The sequence below is a fragment of the Rana temporaria genome, chromosome 7, assembly GCF_905171775.1.
Source record: "Rana temporaria chromosome 7, aRanTem1.1, whole genome shotgun sequence".
NCBI classification, from domain to species: domain Eukaryota; kingdom Metazoa; phylum Chordata; class Amphibia; order Anura; family Ranidae; genus Rana; species Rana temporaria.
Window position 1 is genome coordinate 118,250,440 of NC_053495.1, and position 18,613 is coordinate 118,269,052.

The 18,613-nt window shown below is 46.6% G+C and overlaps 1 protein-coding gene across 1 annotated transcript in view; it reads left to right on the plus strand.

Annotated features, from left to right (window-relative positions):
* SLC25A24 (solute carrier family 25 member 24) overlaps nucleotides 1-18,613 on the plus strand; it is a 72,109-nt gene that overhangs the window by 697 nt on the left and 52,799 nt on the right. The window contains exon 2 of the mRNA XM_040359895.1: nucleotides 14,119-14,245. Coding sequence (XP_040215829.1) covers nucleotides 14,119-14,245 — 127 coding nt within the window. The remainder of the gene's footprint in view (nucleotides 1-14,118; nucleotides 14,246-18,613) is intronic.

Below are 18,613 nucleotides of genomic sequence, written 5' to 3' on the forward strand. Positions count from 1 at the left end.
CACTCTGTACATCTGTATAGCATGGATGATGGAACTGGTTCGTTGTCATTCGGCCCCCAGGCTGGTAGGTCTAGTACTAGTAAGACCAGTCATAAGCTGGATACACACTACAATTTTTTTTTTTCCTCCCGCTTTTGAGAGGTGGTCTTAAACGAAAGACCACCTCTCCACGCCTCGTTTTTTTTCTTCTTCTGTAGTTCCTTGTTATGAAGTACACCGTGTACATCCACGGCGCAGGACGTAATTTCCTTTTGTGCGGTGAGCCCCCCCTCCTCGCTGTCTTCTGGGACCTGTGTGTGTCACAGAAGACAGCTGGCCATTCACAAGGCTCCACTGCCAGTTTCCCTTAGTTAGAATTGCAGCGTCTGCACTAGGGTTGTCCCGATACCACTTTTTTAGGACTGAGTACCGATACTTTTTTTCAAGTACTCGCCGATACCGAATACCGATACTTTTTTTAAATATGTCCCCAAATGCAGCCATGTCCCCCCATATGCAGCCATGTCCCCCCCCCCCCATATATCCAGCCGTGTCTCTCCCCATATCCGCAGCCATGTCCCCCCCCCCATATGCAGCCATGTCCTCCCCATATCCAGCCATGTCCCCCCCCAAAAAAGCAGCCATGTCCCCCTTACCGTACATGCTGCCGCATCCCCGCTTGGTTAATACGCGCGGGGAACATTACAGCTTTGAATAGCTGTAGTCTCTCGCGCCGCGCTGCGTATAGACACTCCCCCTTGCTCGGGATTGGACAGTTTACCCGAGCAAGGGGGAGTGTCTATACGCGGCGCGGTGGGAAAGACTACAGCTATTCAAATGAATGCTGTAATGTTCCCCGCCCGTATTAACCAAGCGGGGATGCGGCAGGATGCGACGTAGCGGCGGGATTCGTTCGGCGGCGGGCGGGGTTGGGGGAAGTATTCTATTTTGGTATCGGGGGTATTTGCGGGAGTACGAGTACTCCCGCAAATACTCGGAATCGGTACCGATACTAGTATCGGTATCGGGACAACCCTAGTCTGCACCCAATCCGGGGGCCGACATCGCGGCCTTCCTGCACAGGTAAGTGTCCTTATTAAAAGTCAGCAGCTACAGTGTTTGTAGCTGCTGACTTAAAAAAATTTATAATTTGTAGGTGGAACCCTGCTTTAAAGCCCCTTTCACACTGGGGCGGTGGGTGCGTCGTCAATAAAGCGCCGCTAGCGGGATGCTTTTAACCCCCGCTAGTGGCCGAAAAAGGGTTAAAACCACTCGCAAAGCGGCGCTTTGCTGGCGGTAAAGCCGCGGTGCCTATTCATTTCAATGGGCAGGAGTGGTGGAGGAGCGGTATACACACCGCTCCAAAGATGTGGCTAGCAGGACTTTTTTTTGCCATCCTGCCAGCGCACCGCTTCAGTGTGAAAGGTCTCAGACTTTCATACTGGAGTGTGAGGAGCGGCTCATTCAGGGCGCTTTGCAGGCGATATTTTTAGCGTTCTAGCGCCTGAAAAGCGCCTCAGTACGAAAGGGGTCTAAGATTTTCAATTTGAATGCAATCAGGCAGGCCCTTGTACTACGAGGTTTTGGTAAATTTAAAGGAAATCGGACAACAAAAGTTGTATGGGGGTCTAAGGGCCGGTTCACACTAGAAATTACATGGGAACTCGCTGCGCGCTCCTATGTGATTCACATGCGCTTCAGTGTAGTGTCATTTGAGCCTGTTCATCTTGAATGGGCTCATAGCTCACTGTACCCACATCAAGAGTAGTACATGCGTTATGGTTGCAGTGCATTTCCAAAGGTATCACATGGTACTTCTATACCACGCGACTGGTGCAAGCAAATGCACTGCATTTGCGATCTGCTTTTGGGGTGTCATTACCCGCTTACGGACTGCCCGCCGTCGTTCTAAGTCGCTATTTAGAAGAAAAATACCGTTGTTATGGTAGCAGCTAGCTACCATAACCCCTGTACCCTCTTCAAGAATGGGCGGTCCTCTTTCAGATAAAAGTGGTCTCTGCGGCGGATACACCGCAAGATCACTTTTATCGGTGGCGGGAGAGGGGCCGCCGCTCTCCGCTGCTTACCGGAGCCGTCGGCAGCGGTGGAGGGGAAGATGGGCCCCTATCCGTCTCCATATCACTGAACGTCACTTCTGCCCAATGCTTTTAAAGGGCCATTTTTTTTTTTTTTACCCCAGATCTCATATTTAAGAGGACGTTTTTTATTTATTTTTTAAAGCGTCCCATCTTGACGAGCTCGTGCTCAGGAGCGACCACAAACGTGAGCAGCGCCCGCATATGAGAACGGTGTTAAAACCACACATGTGAGGTATCGCCGCGATTCTTGGAGCAAGATCAATAATTCTAGCCCTAGACCTCCTCAAAACATTGAACGTGTAGGATTTTATAAAAGTCACCTATGGAGATTTTTAAGGGTAAAAGTTGGTCGCCATTCCACGAGTGGGCACAACTGTGAAGCGTGACATGTTGGGTATCGATTTACTCGGGGTAACATTATCTTTATTAATATGAAAACAAATTAATAATTTTCTAGCAAAAATAACTGTTTTTAACTTGTAAACACCAAATCTCAGAAAGAGGCTCGGTCCTTAAAGGGGAAGTTCCAGGCGTTTTTAATGTTTATTAAAAGTCAGCAGCTACAAAAAATGTAGCTACTGGCTTTTAATAAACATGCACTCACCTGCTCCATGGTCCAGCGACGCGCCGGCCGGAGCTCCGCTCCTCTCCACCCCCCTCTCCGGGCAAGAGTCCTCATTGTTAGTGTGTGCACCCGGCCGTGACAGCTTTCGGCTTCATGGCCGGGCACTCACTGCGCATGTGCGAGCGGCGCTGCGCACTGTGATTGGTCAGGCGATCGCCTGGGACCTGTCATGTGTCCCAGGCGATCGCCTACAGGGAGGGGCCGACTTAGATGACCCTGGGCAAAAGGAGGAAGTGCGACAGGATGTCCCACTCCTCCTGAAGCCCCCACTCCCCCCCCCCCCCCCCAAAAAAAATTACATGACAAAAGTGGCATGTAAGGGGGCAAGGAGTGGATTAAGCGGAAGTTCCACTTTTGGGTGGAACTCCGCTTTAAGTGGTTAATTTATTATTGACACCTGCTGCAGATCACAACTGCGGTGCGATTTGAAAACTGGGTGGGAAATGCACATGGAATGCGGGTTTCAAGCACCACATTCTGGTGTTTATAGCGGTATGTGTAATGTTTTTGTACAGAGCAACCCCAATCCACCTCTTCTGGGTTCCCCCACAGGCTCCATTTTCTATAGGGGAACTTGTGCGGGCCCGCCCCCCAGCTAGGCTCTATATGTTGCCCATAGACATAAACAGGGCGTCTCAGCCCCACCTCTCACTCTTTCCTCACAGGCTGTGATTGACAGCAGCAGGAGACAAAGCCTTCTACTGTTACAACCACATTAAGGGCCCATTCACAACAGATACAGTGGGATCCCTTTATGACTGCACTCCAGCTGCAAAGGCAGTCCAAAATCCAGGTTATTCTATGAGCAGAGTTCACACCACTGCAGTGCAATGAAAAAGTACAGCAAGTTGCGTTTTTCCACACTGCAAATGCATGTAAATACACAAACATTTACCACAACGCAGTGCACATAAAAGTCCAAAGAAGAAAGAAAATGCAAGCTTAGGAAAAATGCACATCGCTGTGTGTGCAAAAATGCGCAGTAAATATGCAGTTTGTGGTGTGAATGGGCCTTAAAGGGATTGTAAAGGTTTGTTTTTTATTTTCTAAATAGGTTCCTTTAAGCTAGTGCATTGTTGGTTCACTTACCTTTTCCTTTGATTTCTCTTCTAAATGTTTTTTTTTCTTTGTGTGAATTTCTCACTTCCTGTTTCTCCTCAGTAAACTTTCCACCATCATCCAAGCGGTGGAAAGTCCTTTAGAACAGCTTGCTGAGGAGGAACAGGAAGTGAGAAATTCACACAAAGAAAAAAAAACATTTAGAAGGAAAAGGTAAGTGAACCAACAATGCACTAGCTTAAAGGAACCTATTTAGAAAATAAAAAACAAACCCCTTTAGGCCCCATGCATACGAGACGCTGCTAAACTCGAGTTCAGAGGCATTTGGGCATTTTTTTCAACTGCCCCTGAACACATTTAATGTTATCCTATGTGTCCATGCACACAATCAAGTTTTTTTGGGTTTTAAAGCAGTTGGGTTTATGTCCGTTTTTTTCAGACGCAAAATTTTTTTTTTTGCGTTTCAAAGCTTTGGGAGGGTCTACAATGTCTTTGAGATAAATGCTGACAGCCGCAAACGCGGCAATTCGCGGTAAAAACGATTTAAACGCCGGTTTTTGCCTTTGAAAACGTGAGTTTAGAGGTGTTTGTAATTGCTTCTCGTGTGCATGGGGCCTTAAAGTTTTGTATGATTTTACTTTGGACATCAAAGTTTCATGACAAATCGCACGCCATTCTTTTCAATGGCACCTGTTCAAATCGCTGTGACTTAAAGTCGCAGCGATTTGGAAAAGGTGTCTGCACTATTTTGGTGTGACTTTGATCCATAGAATGTAATGTCACGCTGTGACATCGTGCAACTTTGGAGACGTGCTAATGTGAAAGGAACCTTTTCTGGAAACACTCTTCTCTTTGCTATGTCGTCCGAATTTATGTTGCTTTCCCCATTGAACTTTTGCTTTACTCCTAGTTCTTCTACCCTAGCCTCAGCTGTTTCTATCTCATCTTGTCATCAGTTCCTTTATTGTCCTGCAGAATCAATATCCACAGGGAGTGGTGAGGAGGGGCACATGGATGTGACTTTGTTCACATTACTGAACTTGTCCAGGGACGTGTATTGCGTAAAGAAGTGTGTATGTTGTTATAGTGGAGCAAAGCCTTCATATCTTTTAGCAGTTTGTAAGGAAAGGTTTCTTGATTTATTAGAACCCATATGCATACATTTCCTAAGCATATCATGAAATAGGTCAATATAGTTGTTGGGGCACACAATATAAATTTGCTTCTGGTCATTGTCCTCAAATAGTGAAATAAAAATGGGGACTACAGAGCCTAGACCAGTGATGGTGAACCTTGTTACCTCAGAGGTTTTAGAACTACATTTCCCATGATGCTCATCTACACTGCAGAGTGCACGAGCATCATGGGAAATGTAGTTCTAAAACAGGGCTCGACAAATCCCGGTCGCCATGGCGACTAGAAATAGCCTCCTGGCGACTTGGCTTGGAAGGTGAAGTCCCCAGCTCTTCCTTGTGTGAGCTGGCGCCATCTGATGGTGGTCGTTGGTATTACAAGTTAAGCATTACAAGTTAAACAGCAATTCTAATGTAATTTTTCACTAGTATTTTCACTGCCATCTTCTTCCCTCTAATTAGAACCCCCAAACATTATATATATTTTTTATCCTAACGCCCTAGAGAATAAAATGGCGATTGTTGCAATACTTTCTGTCATGCCGTATTTGCGCAGCGGTCTTACACCACACTTTTTTTTTTTTTTTTTTAATATTATGAAAGATAATGTTACGCCAAGTAAATTCATACCCAACATGTCACGCTTCAAAATTGCGTCCGCTCGTGGAATGCCGACAAACTTTTACCCTTTAAAATCTTCATAGGCAATGTTTAAAAAAATCTACAGGTTGCATGTTTTGAGTTACAGAGGAGGACTAGAATTATTGCTCTCGCTCTACCAATCGCGGCAATACCTCACATGTGTGGTTTGAACACTGTTTACATATGCGGGCGCTGCTCACGTATATATGTTCGCTTCTGCGCGCAAGCTCATCAGGACCGGGTGTGTTTTCTGGCTCCTAACTTTTTTTAGCTGGCTCCTAGATTCCAAGCAAATTTGTCAAACCCTGTAAACATCTGGCGTGCCAAGGTTCGCCACCACTGGCCTAGAACTTTAAAAACAAATTGACAATAGGAGCTCCAATATATTCTGACAGGTTCCCTTTAAAGTGGAACTAAACCCATTGTTTCAAGCATGTTGTGAATGATAACTGTGACAGTTGCTTGTGCTCTCAACTGAACTGTCAAGTCATCGCAAGGCTGGTGTTCTAACAGATCACATGTACGGCACCATGGTACATGCAGATCAAACAGAGGCTAAGGCTGGCCACAGATGGTTCGAATGTTGGACAGTTAAGCAGGAATCTTCAGCAGGCTGAGATTTAAACCATGTATGGGCATGCTAAATGTACCAAGTTGATCGAGTGCTCTAACTTGAATACAAGCCAGCCTGTTGAATATTACATGTGATTATTATTATTTTATTTTCTCCTGGCGGGGATTACCTCCTCCCACCCCCCCCCCTCTCACTGCTGTCAATCATATCTGGTGATGCAAGGGGTGGGGCCAAGTCCCGCTGTCTGTGTCAATGGACAAGGCAGCGAAACTCGTGAGTGAGCCTGCACAGGTGCCCCCAGGAAAAATGGCTTTCCGAGAGGCCACCAAACAAACAGACTAAAATAGCCTTCATCTACAACTTACAAAGAAATAAACCCAAGAATTAACCACTACTAGTCCATACTGCACAATAAACCTAAGCCCTGATGAAGGGGTGTTGTGCGTAACTGCTAGAATATGTTGGATGTCAGCTGTTGATAAACTATTTTATTGTGACATTTCTAAAGTATACCTGCACTCATCTCTATGGCTGGGCACATTCCCCCTTTCATTATACATACTGTATGTTAAATAAATTGCACTGCCAAAGTGTTGTATATTTAAGAAATATGGCCAAAGTTTTTTTTCTGTGAGTCACATGAGTGCAATTTCTGTGCTCCTGTGACCCAGATTCAGCCGACAGCGGGCTAAAGTTTGCTGTCAGCTGACATCACAGAGCCAGTTCAGGCTCTGCAGGGATCCCAACAATAATGTCGGGATCTGGCCAGATTCCTGACCAGCAGCTCAGCGTGCTGTTGAGAGTCTGAACCAGTCACGCCTGGCACTCCAGTGAGTGCTGAAGGGGCAGAGAATCGGAGACATTCACTGCACTCTGCTTACTGAAAAAATGAGCACGAGCGATCTGCGGTTTTTGATTGCTTGGCTCTCGGCCTTGGAGACGGCAGGGGACAGATGCAGCATTGGGCCAATGCTGCATTCACCTAGATTAGTATTAGTGTGTGTGTGTGTATATATGTATGTATGTATGTATGTATGTATGTATGTATGTATGTATGTGTGTGTGAAGGCAAACTAATAGTTACTGCATTTTGCACATCCTTTTTGTTCTGAGCAACGCTTTGTTGCATAAACCCGATGGTGGAAAGAATGTTCCCTCAGGGAATAATGGAGACCTGTTCTCTTCTTTCTTTCTTTCTCTTTTTTTTTTTTTTATTTTTTTTATTTTTTATTGTTTTTAAACCAGACTGAAATAATAGGTAGTATGTTGGGAATTGTTTTTTGTAAAAAATATGTGCAGACCACATCCTAATATTCCTGCTTATTGTTAATACTTATGTCAAGAAATCGCCTTTTATAGATTTGCAAGTGGTGACCTGCCTCACACACCTTTAAATAAACAAATCTCCTTCCAATACTGTTAGCTGTGGTACTCTGTATCTATGTAGTGAGTAAATGGACTGTACACCTATCCCTGGAATGGCTTCTGGTTTGAATGACTACAATAAAACATGAAAACTAAACCCCTCTGGCCTAGTGTCTAATAACAGCCAGTGTGTTGGCTTCATGAATGTGCACTTTGTCATACAGTGAGTCATTCAAAAACTGATAAGGCGCACAATTTTTAAAAAACGTTCTACTTGTTTCAGTAGTTTCTGCTCTAAAAAAAACGAACAAAGCCAAAAAGAGATGAAATATTGGTAGCTAATAAGGGGAAAAAAACAGAAACCCAAAACATCAGCATAAAAATAACTCCCTGTCCCCCCTATGTGGCACACGCGCTCCCTGTCGTCCCCCCTCCTGCACGCTGTGCGGCACACGCGCTCCCTGTCCCCCCCCCCCCCCTGCGTGCTGTGTAGCACACGCAACATATGTAAAATGAAAAGAGGAATGTACATAGAGATCAGTGCAGGTATACTTTGGAAATGTCAAAATAAAATCGTTTATCAACAGCTGACATCCAGCATATTCCAGTTGGGTACGCACAACCCCCCTTCATCAGGGCTTAGGTTTATTGTGCAGTATGGACTAGTAGTGGTTAATTCTTGGGTTTATTTCTTTGCAAGTTGTAGATGAAAAGCTATTTTAGTCAAGTTATTTGGTGGTCTTTCGGAAAGCCATTTTCCCTGGGGGCACCTGTGCGGGCTCACTTCTGAGTCCTGCTGCTGCGTCCATTGACACAGGCAGCGGGACTCGGCCCCCACATCACCAGATTTGATTGACAGCAGTGGGAGCCAATCATTCCCGCTGCTATCCATCTGTCCTATGAGGAGAGAGACAACTGCAGGAGCCACTGCTCTCGTGCACATCGTTGGATCGGATGGGCTCGAGTAAGGAAAGTGGGGGGGGGGGGGGGTTGCTGCAGCACAGGTTTTTTTACCTTAATCCTCTATTTGTTCTGGTGACAATTACAGAAAGTGAAGAAAAATCTCAAATTTTGAGTGGTCTCCAGAACAGTAATAGGGGGAAATCTTCCAGTGGGGAGACTACCAGGGATTCCCTCATTTTTGGAGGGATGTCTTGTTTTTGGCTATGTGATAAGTAAAGAAAAATCTCCTCAATGAGACGCAGATGGCAAACAAATCTAACTAGGGTTCTAAACCCTCCCTAATGCTGGCCATACACTAGCTGCAAAATCGTTTGTAAAATCTGTCCTTTGGACCATTTATTCATTCAGATGCAAATAGAAAATTGGTTTTAAATTTTCAGAACCAAAAAATCAAAGAAACGGGTTCGAAAATTCTGCAGAGCGAATGATAAATTAGAAGGTTAATGTGTTCCTTGCCCAAACTGTTTGCACTAAGCATATGTGACAAAATGAACAAAAAATGTATTTATTTATGTCCATTGAACAATTTATCTTTTTAAATTTGGTCATTCCATGATGGCAGAATCAGTCGATATTGACGCCATGGGGTTTATTTACTAAAGGCAAATCCACTTTGCACTGCAAGTGCATTTGGAAGTGCAGTCGCTGTAGATCCGAGGGGGACATGCAAGGAAAATAAAAAACAGAATTTTTGCTGGTAGATGATTGGATGATAAAATCAGCAGAGCTTCCCCTCATTTCAGATCTCCCCCTTTTTTATCTACAGCAACTGCACTTCCAAGTGCACTTGTAGTGCAAAGTGGATTTGCCTTTAGTAAATCAATCCCCATGTAATGACCGAATTTGGAACAATAAATCGTTCAATGGACATAAATGAATCTCGTTTGTTTTTTGCTTCTGGGTCACATATGCGCAGTACCAACATTTCAACATTTTAATGGGCGAAAAAAACATTATCCTTTCAAATTATCCGCTTTTCTGCAGAAGTTTTCCAAACTTTTCCCTTTTTTTATTTTTATTCTTTTTGGGGCTCAAAAAAATCACAACAGATTTTAGATTTGTGCCCAATAACTGGATGAAAAATGAACAAACTGTCTAAATGACAAATTTTCTAAGGATTTTGCATCTAGTGTATGGTCACCATTATGCTATACAAAATGAAAGCGCCTTTTCTTTGTTTCTACTTTAATAAATATGGAAGCTGCCAATGGTAACCTAGCTATCTTAAAGCAGAGGTTCACACAAAAAGTGAACCTCCGCTTTTTGGATCCCTCCCCCCCTCCGGTGACACATTTGGCACTTTTCAGGGGGAGGGGGGTGCAGATACCCAGGAGAGAGCGGGGACCAGTGACGGCTCACCGCGATCCTCGCGCATGCACAGTAGGGAATCGGGCAGTGAAGCTGTCAGGCTTCACTGCCTGATTCCCTCACCTAGGATGGCGGCGGAAGCAGCCGAGGACCGAGCGATTGCTCAGCCTCGGCTGCTGACATCGCGGGTGCCCTGGACAGGTAAGTGTCCTTCTTCTCTTTTTTTTTTTTTTTTTTTTATTATTTTTTTTTTAAAGTCGGCAGCTGGCGTATTTGTAGCTGCTGACTTTTAAGAAAAAAATCGTCCGAACCTCCGCTTTAAAATTATGTTTGTGGCTGTCTAATGGACCCTCTTGATTTAGTACTTGGAGTGACTTTTCTGGTATGCAGATACAGTAAGTACTTCAGTTTCCTAATCTGCATTATAGTTTTGGGTTAGTTATGCCATGTTAACCAGGGAACTTGCATCAGAAGGTCAACAATTGCAAAACCCAAATTCTTTCTTGATGGGTTTATATGTATATGAACACCCACTAGGGAAGACGCCAGTCCACCAAACATTGACTGTTTAGGTTTAGATGTCAACTTTCTATCTGTAATGCTATGTTCATTCCTAAAGTGCATGTGTTTATTTATTTCAATTGGAGCATAGCTTGCATTATTGCAATGTTTTACCTTCGGGCGCATGCACATTGGGTTTTGTGAAAATAGTGCGGGGTATCACTATAAGTGTTCAGCAGCTGTGTAGACACTCCGAGGGTTATATTTGTTGCTTTTTTAATAATTTATTACTATTTATTTATAATTTTCCTCACAATTTACATGCACATTGGGTGTCTAGCCTATGTGAGTCCAATCCCAGCGTTTTTGTGGGCACAGGTGTGGCATCCAGCCCTGCCGCCTGCAGCCCTCCAGTCTGAAATATTTTGTGGCTGAATACTAAGTGGTACTCACATTTAGGGCCCTATGCATGCAGGGAAAAATACCCTAAACATAGAATTTCTTTCTTCTGGGCATGTCCATGCAGCATATTTTAGCCTCATAGGATGTGACAGTTAGCAGGTCTGAATGCTACACCTGTGCCTCCTGGGTGGAAAAAAAAATGGTGGGGTTGGACGCACAAGGTCTACACCAGGGGTCCTCAAACTACGGCCCGCGGGCCGTATCCGGCCCGCCAGTGTGATTTACCCGGCCCGTGGACTGAAACTAGTGACAGGGCAGTGGCGACGAAACTGACAGTTTCTGAGAAGGGACACAGGCAGAGCCGCAGCAGCGGGGGAATTCCACCCCTCCCTCTCCTTGAGCAGAGTATTCACCTGGCAATGCCTGCTCCTATTGGCTACATTCAGAGCCAATAGCTGGGAAACTAGAGCATTATGGGAATAGTAGTCCTGGATACCAGCAGGCCCCATGATGATTCCCTGAGAGGAGTTCAGCCCCCAACATGCCGAGTGGGAAGGGGAATAGGAAGAGAGGAGAAGAAATGACATGAGGCTATCGAGTGGAGGGAGCCAGTGATTCTTTTATTACCCTCCAAGGTAAGAACTTACCTCCCATCTATCTGGCTGCTCCCACTCTGTTCTACCTTCCACCTGGCTGCTCCCACTCTATTCTACCCTTCCACCTGACTGCATCCACCCTGTCCTTTCTTTCACCTGACTGCATCCACCCTGTCCTCCACTCCACCTGGCTGTTCCCATTCTGTTCTACCCTCCACCTGGCTGCTCCAACTCTATTCTACCTTCCACCTGGCTGCTCCCACTCTATTCTACCCTTCCACCTGACTGCATCCACCCTGTCCTTTCTTTCACCTGACTGCATCCACCCTGTCCTCCACTCCACCTGGCTGTTCCCATTCTGTTCTACCCTCCACCTGGCTGCTCCAACTCTATTCTACCTTCCACCTGGCTGCTCCAACTCTATTCTACCTTCCACCTGGCTGCTCCCACTCTGTTCAACCCTCCACCTGGCTGCTCCAACTCTATTCTACCCTCCACCTGGCTGCTCCAACTCTATTCTACCTTCCACCTGGCTGCTCCCACTCTGTTCAACCCTCCACCTGGCTGCTCCAACTCTATTCTACCCTCCACCTGGCTGCTCCAACTCTATTCTACCTTCCACCTGGCTGCTCCCACTCTGTTCAACCCTCCACCTGGCTGCTCCAACTCTATTCTACCCTCCACCTGGCTGCTCCAACTCTATTCTACCTTCCACCTGGCTGCTCCCACTCTGTTCAACCCTCCACCTGGCTGCTCCAACTCTATTCTACCTTCCACCTGGCTGCTCCCACTCTGTTCAACCCTCCACCTGGCTGCTCCAACTCTATTCTATCCTCCACCTGGCTGCTCCAACTCTATTCTACCCTCCACCTGGCTGCTCCCACTCTGTCCTCCACTTCACCTGGCTGCTCCAACTCTATTCTATCCTCCACCTGGCTGCTCCAACTCTATTCTACCTTCCACCTGGCTGCTCCCACTCTATTCTACCCTCCACCTGGCTGCTTCAACTCTATTCTACCCTCCACCTAGCTGCATCCACCCTGTCCTTCCTTCCACCTGGCTGCTCCAGCTCTATTCTACCCTCCACCTGGCTGCTCCCACCCTGTCCTCCCCTCAACCTGGCTGCATCCACCCTATCCTTCCTTCCACCTGGCTGCTCCCACTCTGTTCTACCCTCCACCTGGCTGCTCCAACTCTATTCTACCCTCCACCTGGCTGCTCCAACTCTGTTCTACCCTCCACCTGGCTGCTCCAACTCTATTCTACCCTCCACCTGGCTGCTCCCACTCTGTTCTACCCTCCACCTGGCTGCTCCCACTCTGTTCTACCCTCCACCTGGCTGCTCCAACTCTATTTTACCCTCCACCTGGCTGCATCCACCCTGTCCTCCCCTCAACCTGGCTGCATCCACCCTATCCTCCCTTCCACCTGGCTGCTCCCACTCTGTTCTACCCTCCACCTGGCTGCTCCAACTCTATTCTACCCTCCACCTGGCTGCTCCAACTCTATTCTACCCTCCACCTGGCTGCTCCAACTCTATTCTACCCTCCACCTGGCTGCTCCCACCCTGTCCTCCCCTCCACCTGGCTGCATCCACCCTGTCCTCCACTCCACCTGGCTGTTCCCATTCTGTTCTACCCTCCACCTGACTGCATCCACCCTGTCCTCCACTCCACCTGGCTGTTCCCATTCTGTTCTACCCTCCACCTGACTGCATCCACCCTGTCCTCCACTCCACCTGGCTGTTCCCATTCTGTTCTACCCTCCACCTGGCTGCTCCAACTCTATTCTACCCTCCACCTGGCTGCTCCCACCCTGTCCTCCCCTCCACCTGGCTGCTCCCACCCTGTCCTCCCCTCCACCTGGCTGCTCCCACCCTGTCCTCCCCTCCACCTGGCTGCATCCACCCTGTCCTCCACTCCACCTGGCTGCATCCACCCTGTCCTCCCCTTCATCTGGCTGCTCCCACTCTGTCCTACCCTCCACCTGACTGCTCCTTCTCTATCCTATCCTCTCCCCTCCCTTTGTGTTAGGGGTCTGTGTGATGGGGGGGGGCCTGTTATTGGGGGCTCGGAGAGAAGTTTGTGTTGGGGGGGCTTTGTGATGGGGGGACCTAATACTGGGGAATCTTTGATGGGGGGGATCTGTAATGGAGAGGAATCGGTGATGGGGGGGTTCCCTGATAAGGGGGTCTGTGATAGGGAGGGGGTTCTGTGATGAGGGGAATCTGTGAAATACTAATAAGTTTATGTTGATTAAAATTGTTCTTTATTTTAAATATTGTATTGTTTTTTCCTGTTTTTTTTGTACTTCAAATAAGATGTGTGCATAGGTTCATATTTTTTTTAAACTATAGTCCGGCCCCCCAACAGTCTGAGGGACCATGAACTGGCCCCCTGTTTAAAAAGTTTGAGGACCCCTGGTCTACACAGACTAGACATCCAGTGTGCATGTGGCCTTGCAGTAAACCTGTGCTTTTTACAATGGAAAAGCCACAGGCTCATTTTGATCCTTCCCTTCCATGCAGTAAAAGCTTACCCTTCCTTTGCTTTACCACTACTCCATTCTGCTGCTGAGATCAGGAGAAGCCCCCCTGGGTAGGCTTCGAGTTGTAGCTTATATAAGACTATGGGCTGATTCCATGTGACGGTGATGGAGCTTGTTAATTGCCCAGTACAGATAAATGACGTAAGTCACATTCACCCAAAAGTACATAGTATTTCTTATGGTTCTTAGAAGCTAGATAGAGCAGTTGGAGAACAAAGGAAAGTTATGTATATGGTGCTGGGTAGTGTCAAGGTAAGCTTAGCTGTTGCTTTGGCCTATAATTTTTAAATAATAACGGTTTGTCTCTTTTGTTACCTTTTTTCAGAAAATTGTTGCAGCTGGTGACGTCAATAAAGATGGAACACTTGACTTTACAGAGTTCATGAAATATCTAGAAGAACATGAAAAGAAAATGAAAATTGCTTTTACAAGCTTGGACAAAAACAGTGATGGTGAGGAAATAAAGTCTTCCTTCTTCTGCACCTTAAAGCGGAATTCCACCCAAAAGTGGAACTTCCGCTTAAACAACTCCTTGCCCCCTTACATGCCAAATGTAATTTTTTGGGGGGGAGTGAGGGCTTCAGTAGGAGTGGGACTTCCTGTCCCACTTCCTCCTTCCGCCCAGGGACCGCTTAGGCGACTCGTCGTATCGGCCCCTCCCTGTAGGTGATCACCTGGCACACGTGACAGGTCCCAGGCGATCGCCTGTCCACTCGGGGAGCACATGCGCAGTGAGTGCCCGGCCGTGAAGCCGAAAGCTGTCACGGGCGAGTGCCCACAGTTAAAATGGAGGCACCGGCGGAGAGGGGGACGAGCAAAGCTCAGGGTGCCCGCGGCACTGGACAGTGGAACAGGTAAGTGTCTGTTTATTAAAAGCCAGCAGCTACACTTTTTGTAGCTGCTGACTTTTAATAAACATAAACGCTGGAACTCCGCTTTAATACCTGCATGCGTGTATTTAAAGCGAATTCCAGCCAAATCTTCTTTTTTTTTTATTTAGTAAGGAAAGCTGTGTTTTTTGTGTTAGCGTGGCCTTAAAGGCAAAAGGGTTTTTACCCTAATGCATTCTCTGCATTAAGATAAACAAACCTTTTTTAAAGTTCCCCCAAGCCCCCATTAAACACTTATCTGAGCCCAATATCGATCCAGCATGTGCCTGTTTACAGCAGCTCTACTCCCCTCTTTCTCTTCTCAAAGAAGACGCAGCAGCACCCTGAACATTGACATTAGGAGCGGAGGGTGGGGCCAAGCCGTGCTCTGTGTATCTTTTGTTGCACACAGCCCAGTTCTGGAGATATGTGTTTTGTTCCATATGTACAGGAGAAGTCTACACAGGATGGAGATGACTTGGAGATTACATAGAAAAAAATAAATCATCTATGTTCTACAGATAACATACTCATCACCTTTCCCATAGGGATTTGCAGTGATGAACTAGATATATAATGTAAATGCAATCTGTGTTCCTATTCTATACCTTTTTTAGAGTCAATAGCTATCTGTAGTCTGTCCACTTGCTGAACATATATGACCAGCTGGATGCTTGAGCTACTGCGGACACTGTACACATAACTCCTCCCTGTTACCTATTGATCCAACTTTTATATCCATTTAGATGTTTGCTTATTCTGTGTGCAGTCTTAAAGGCATCCTGAGGTCCTGCCTTTGACATCGCAACCACATTTAAGTGGTTGTAACCCTAAAAAAAAGATCATGTTCAATTAAGGCATGCTGTATAGCACAGTGCTTGTGCTGCATAATTTTTCCCTTTCTATCTTGTAAAATGTACCGTAATAGATGTTGCGCTAAATCTAAAATATATATATGTATGTATGTATGTATGTATGTATGTATGTGTGTGTGTGTAACGGTCACCACCGTTTACGATATTCCCATTCCATCCCCCCACGACAGCTTATCCGACAATCTACAATCCAGTAGACACGATCCATATGGATTTCTCTGGTTATAAAATGTATGAACGAATACTTTTAATGGTATCTTCGCTTTCTTATAATACAGTACAAGCATGTTACAGTTAATCACAGGAACAAAGACGCACTCCACCCACACATCACACAATGGGGGGACTTCAATACACCTTCTCTTAGACAATGACATTCAGTTGAGTTAATTATTAGTCATTATCCAGACAGCCTGTCTCTGCATACAGCTTGACAAGTTGCATTCCACACACAAAACAGTGTTATTAGCATACATAATGAAAGGTCTTAGGAGCAGACCTAATTAGCACAATGGACACAAAACAGTATTGGCATCACGGAATGTCATGGAATGTCTAGGAGCAGACGCAATTAACACCTCAAAAGCATGTGTCCCGTCCCCCCCCCCCATTGAATGAAAACACTCCATTTGGAGTCAGACTTTAACAACTTGTAATATTCCAAGATATCCTGCAAAACATGAATTATCAGTAATGTCCCATCTCATGTAATTTATAACTAATATTTCTCAGTCACCCTATGCCCAAAAGGGGCACAGGGTGACCCAAGAGTCATTAGTGACGCTGGCACAGGAGTACCCCACATCTTTCAAAGGTTTCTGGGTGTCACGGGCCATTCCGTTACATCTCTCCCCTTTCGGTGGGAGACTGACACAGGAGGGAATCCCAAACGGGTTGACTCCGAAGTTAGTCAGTAGTTCCAGTCCTCCAATGCTGGGATCCATACCGTACCCCAAATAAATTGGTACAAACAGAGCATTACTCACCCAGCCATCCTCTGCCCCTCTCAGAGAACATGCCTGCCGCTGGGGAGAGGCCTGGACTGGCTCTTCTCCTGGAGTCCTTTCAGCCGCTGGAGAGAAGACAGGGTGACTGGGCTCAGTTGGGGTTCTGGGCCAACTGCCCCCCATCCCTGGGGTATACCAGTGGAGACTGAAGTCCCATCCACTGGTGGTAGGAGAAAATCCCCCGGTGCTTGCAAAGCTGACATCCTCCTGTCTCAGTGCCGCACCATTTTCTGGGGTTGTGTCAGTGAAGACTAAAGTCCCATCCACTACCCCAGGAACTCCCTCTTCCGTTAGTTGAGAGCAGAGGCTTGTGGCACTCTGCTCTGTTGCCAGCTCTTCTGCTGGGTATGCATAAACCGTAACATCCTCTGAACGGTTTATTAAGTCTATACGTTCTGTAATCTGTGGCTGGGGAGATGAGCCAACTGCCCTAGCCCCCTGTAACTCCACATCATCCGCTTCAGCTTTGGGAATGGCAATCTTCAGATTTTCCACTGTCGATTCATCAGCCAGGATTTCACAGTTGTCATCTAAAATTTCCTCATAGTCCCAGGCAACGGGAGCCCCACCCTGCTGCTGAGCAGAGTCTAGCAGCTGTCTGTAGGCTATCTCCAGCTCCCATTCCTGAATGGCTAGAAACTCCAAATCTTCCTGTAACCAGTGCCCTTCCGGGACACTCAATTTTTGCTCTCTGTGCTCCATTATGTCCTCCAAGCGCCACTCCCGGTCATTCCCGAAGTCAGGATCACTGGACATCCTCCAATACAATAATCCCATGCCATCATAGTCATAGCCTTCCGTGGGGCTGTCATCCGCTGACCACGGGCACTCTTGGGCTACATACCACCGGAGGGCTCTGTAGTTTTCATCCAACCGCATCTCTGCCCGGATCAGCCTGCTTAACTCTGCTATCCACTCCTGCTTCGGTTGTTCCCCCAAAAACGGCATTCGTGCGTCATACTGTGGCCAGTACCTTACATGGATGGAGGTGTTGCTGCTCAAGAGCTAGCGCTTCCTTCCAGAGTTGGCAACGAATCACATCCGACCATCCCAGCAGGGCCTCCTCTGATACTGGTCCTCTGTGCTGTATCCGCATCTCTTGTAACCTCCTTTTGAATTCTTCTTCCATGGGGACTGGTATCTGTACCTCTCCTCTCTCTTCAGTTGGTGCTGCTGTGACTTCTGCTGCTGCGACTTCTGCTGCTGCAGCACCTCTTTGATGTAGCCAAGTGGCATCCACAGCCGCTATAACCAGGTCTATGATCTCCGGTGGAGGGTTAGGTCCATACTGTGCCAGTCCTCGTTTAACAGCCCGATCAAAACTTTCTTCCTCGCGTGTCCTGTCTGTTACGCTGGGCCTCTCAGCTCTATCCATTTCGACAAGTTGTGCGATAATGTTCCTTTTCTTACGGTTGCTGGCCAGTCTGCCCCGGCTCTCCAGTAAGTCCATGAGGGAAGAGAGCTTCAGCCGTTCATACTGTGTCTCCATTGTCCTGTGCCCTTGTAGCTGTTCTTCCGGCGATGGAATTATCCCACTGCTGTGGGTCACCACCGTTTACGATATTCCCATTCCATCAGCCACGACAGCTTATCCGACAGACATCAGACACGACCCGATCCATTCCATTCCCCAGAATAACGAGACCGACAAGCTCTGTTACTGGTTTCAAAATGTATGAACAAATCTTTAATGGTACACTCTCAGCTTTTTATGCAGTTACAGGCATGTTACAGTTAATCACAGGGACAAAAACACACTCCACCCACACATCACATAATGGGGGGCTATTGAGTCTCCAATACACATCCCTCAGACTTTTCGGCACTGGTCTGACATAATTAACATGACCTAATTACTACACCTGCGAAGTCAGACGTTATGACTCTGACCTGCTATTCACAAAACACATTCCTTTACTAAACATAATTGACATGCTAATTCCCTACCCCTGAAAGTAGACATCTGACCTTTCAGACTTAATCAGTACAATAGACACAACACACTATTGGCATCACACAATGGACAATGGAATGTCTTTCAGGAGCCTATTGACCTGTTGTGGGTCCGC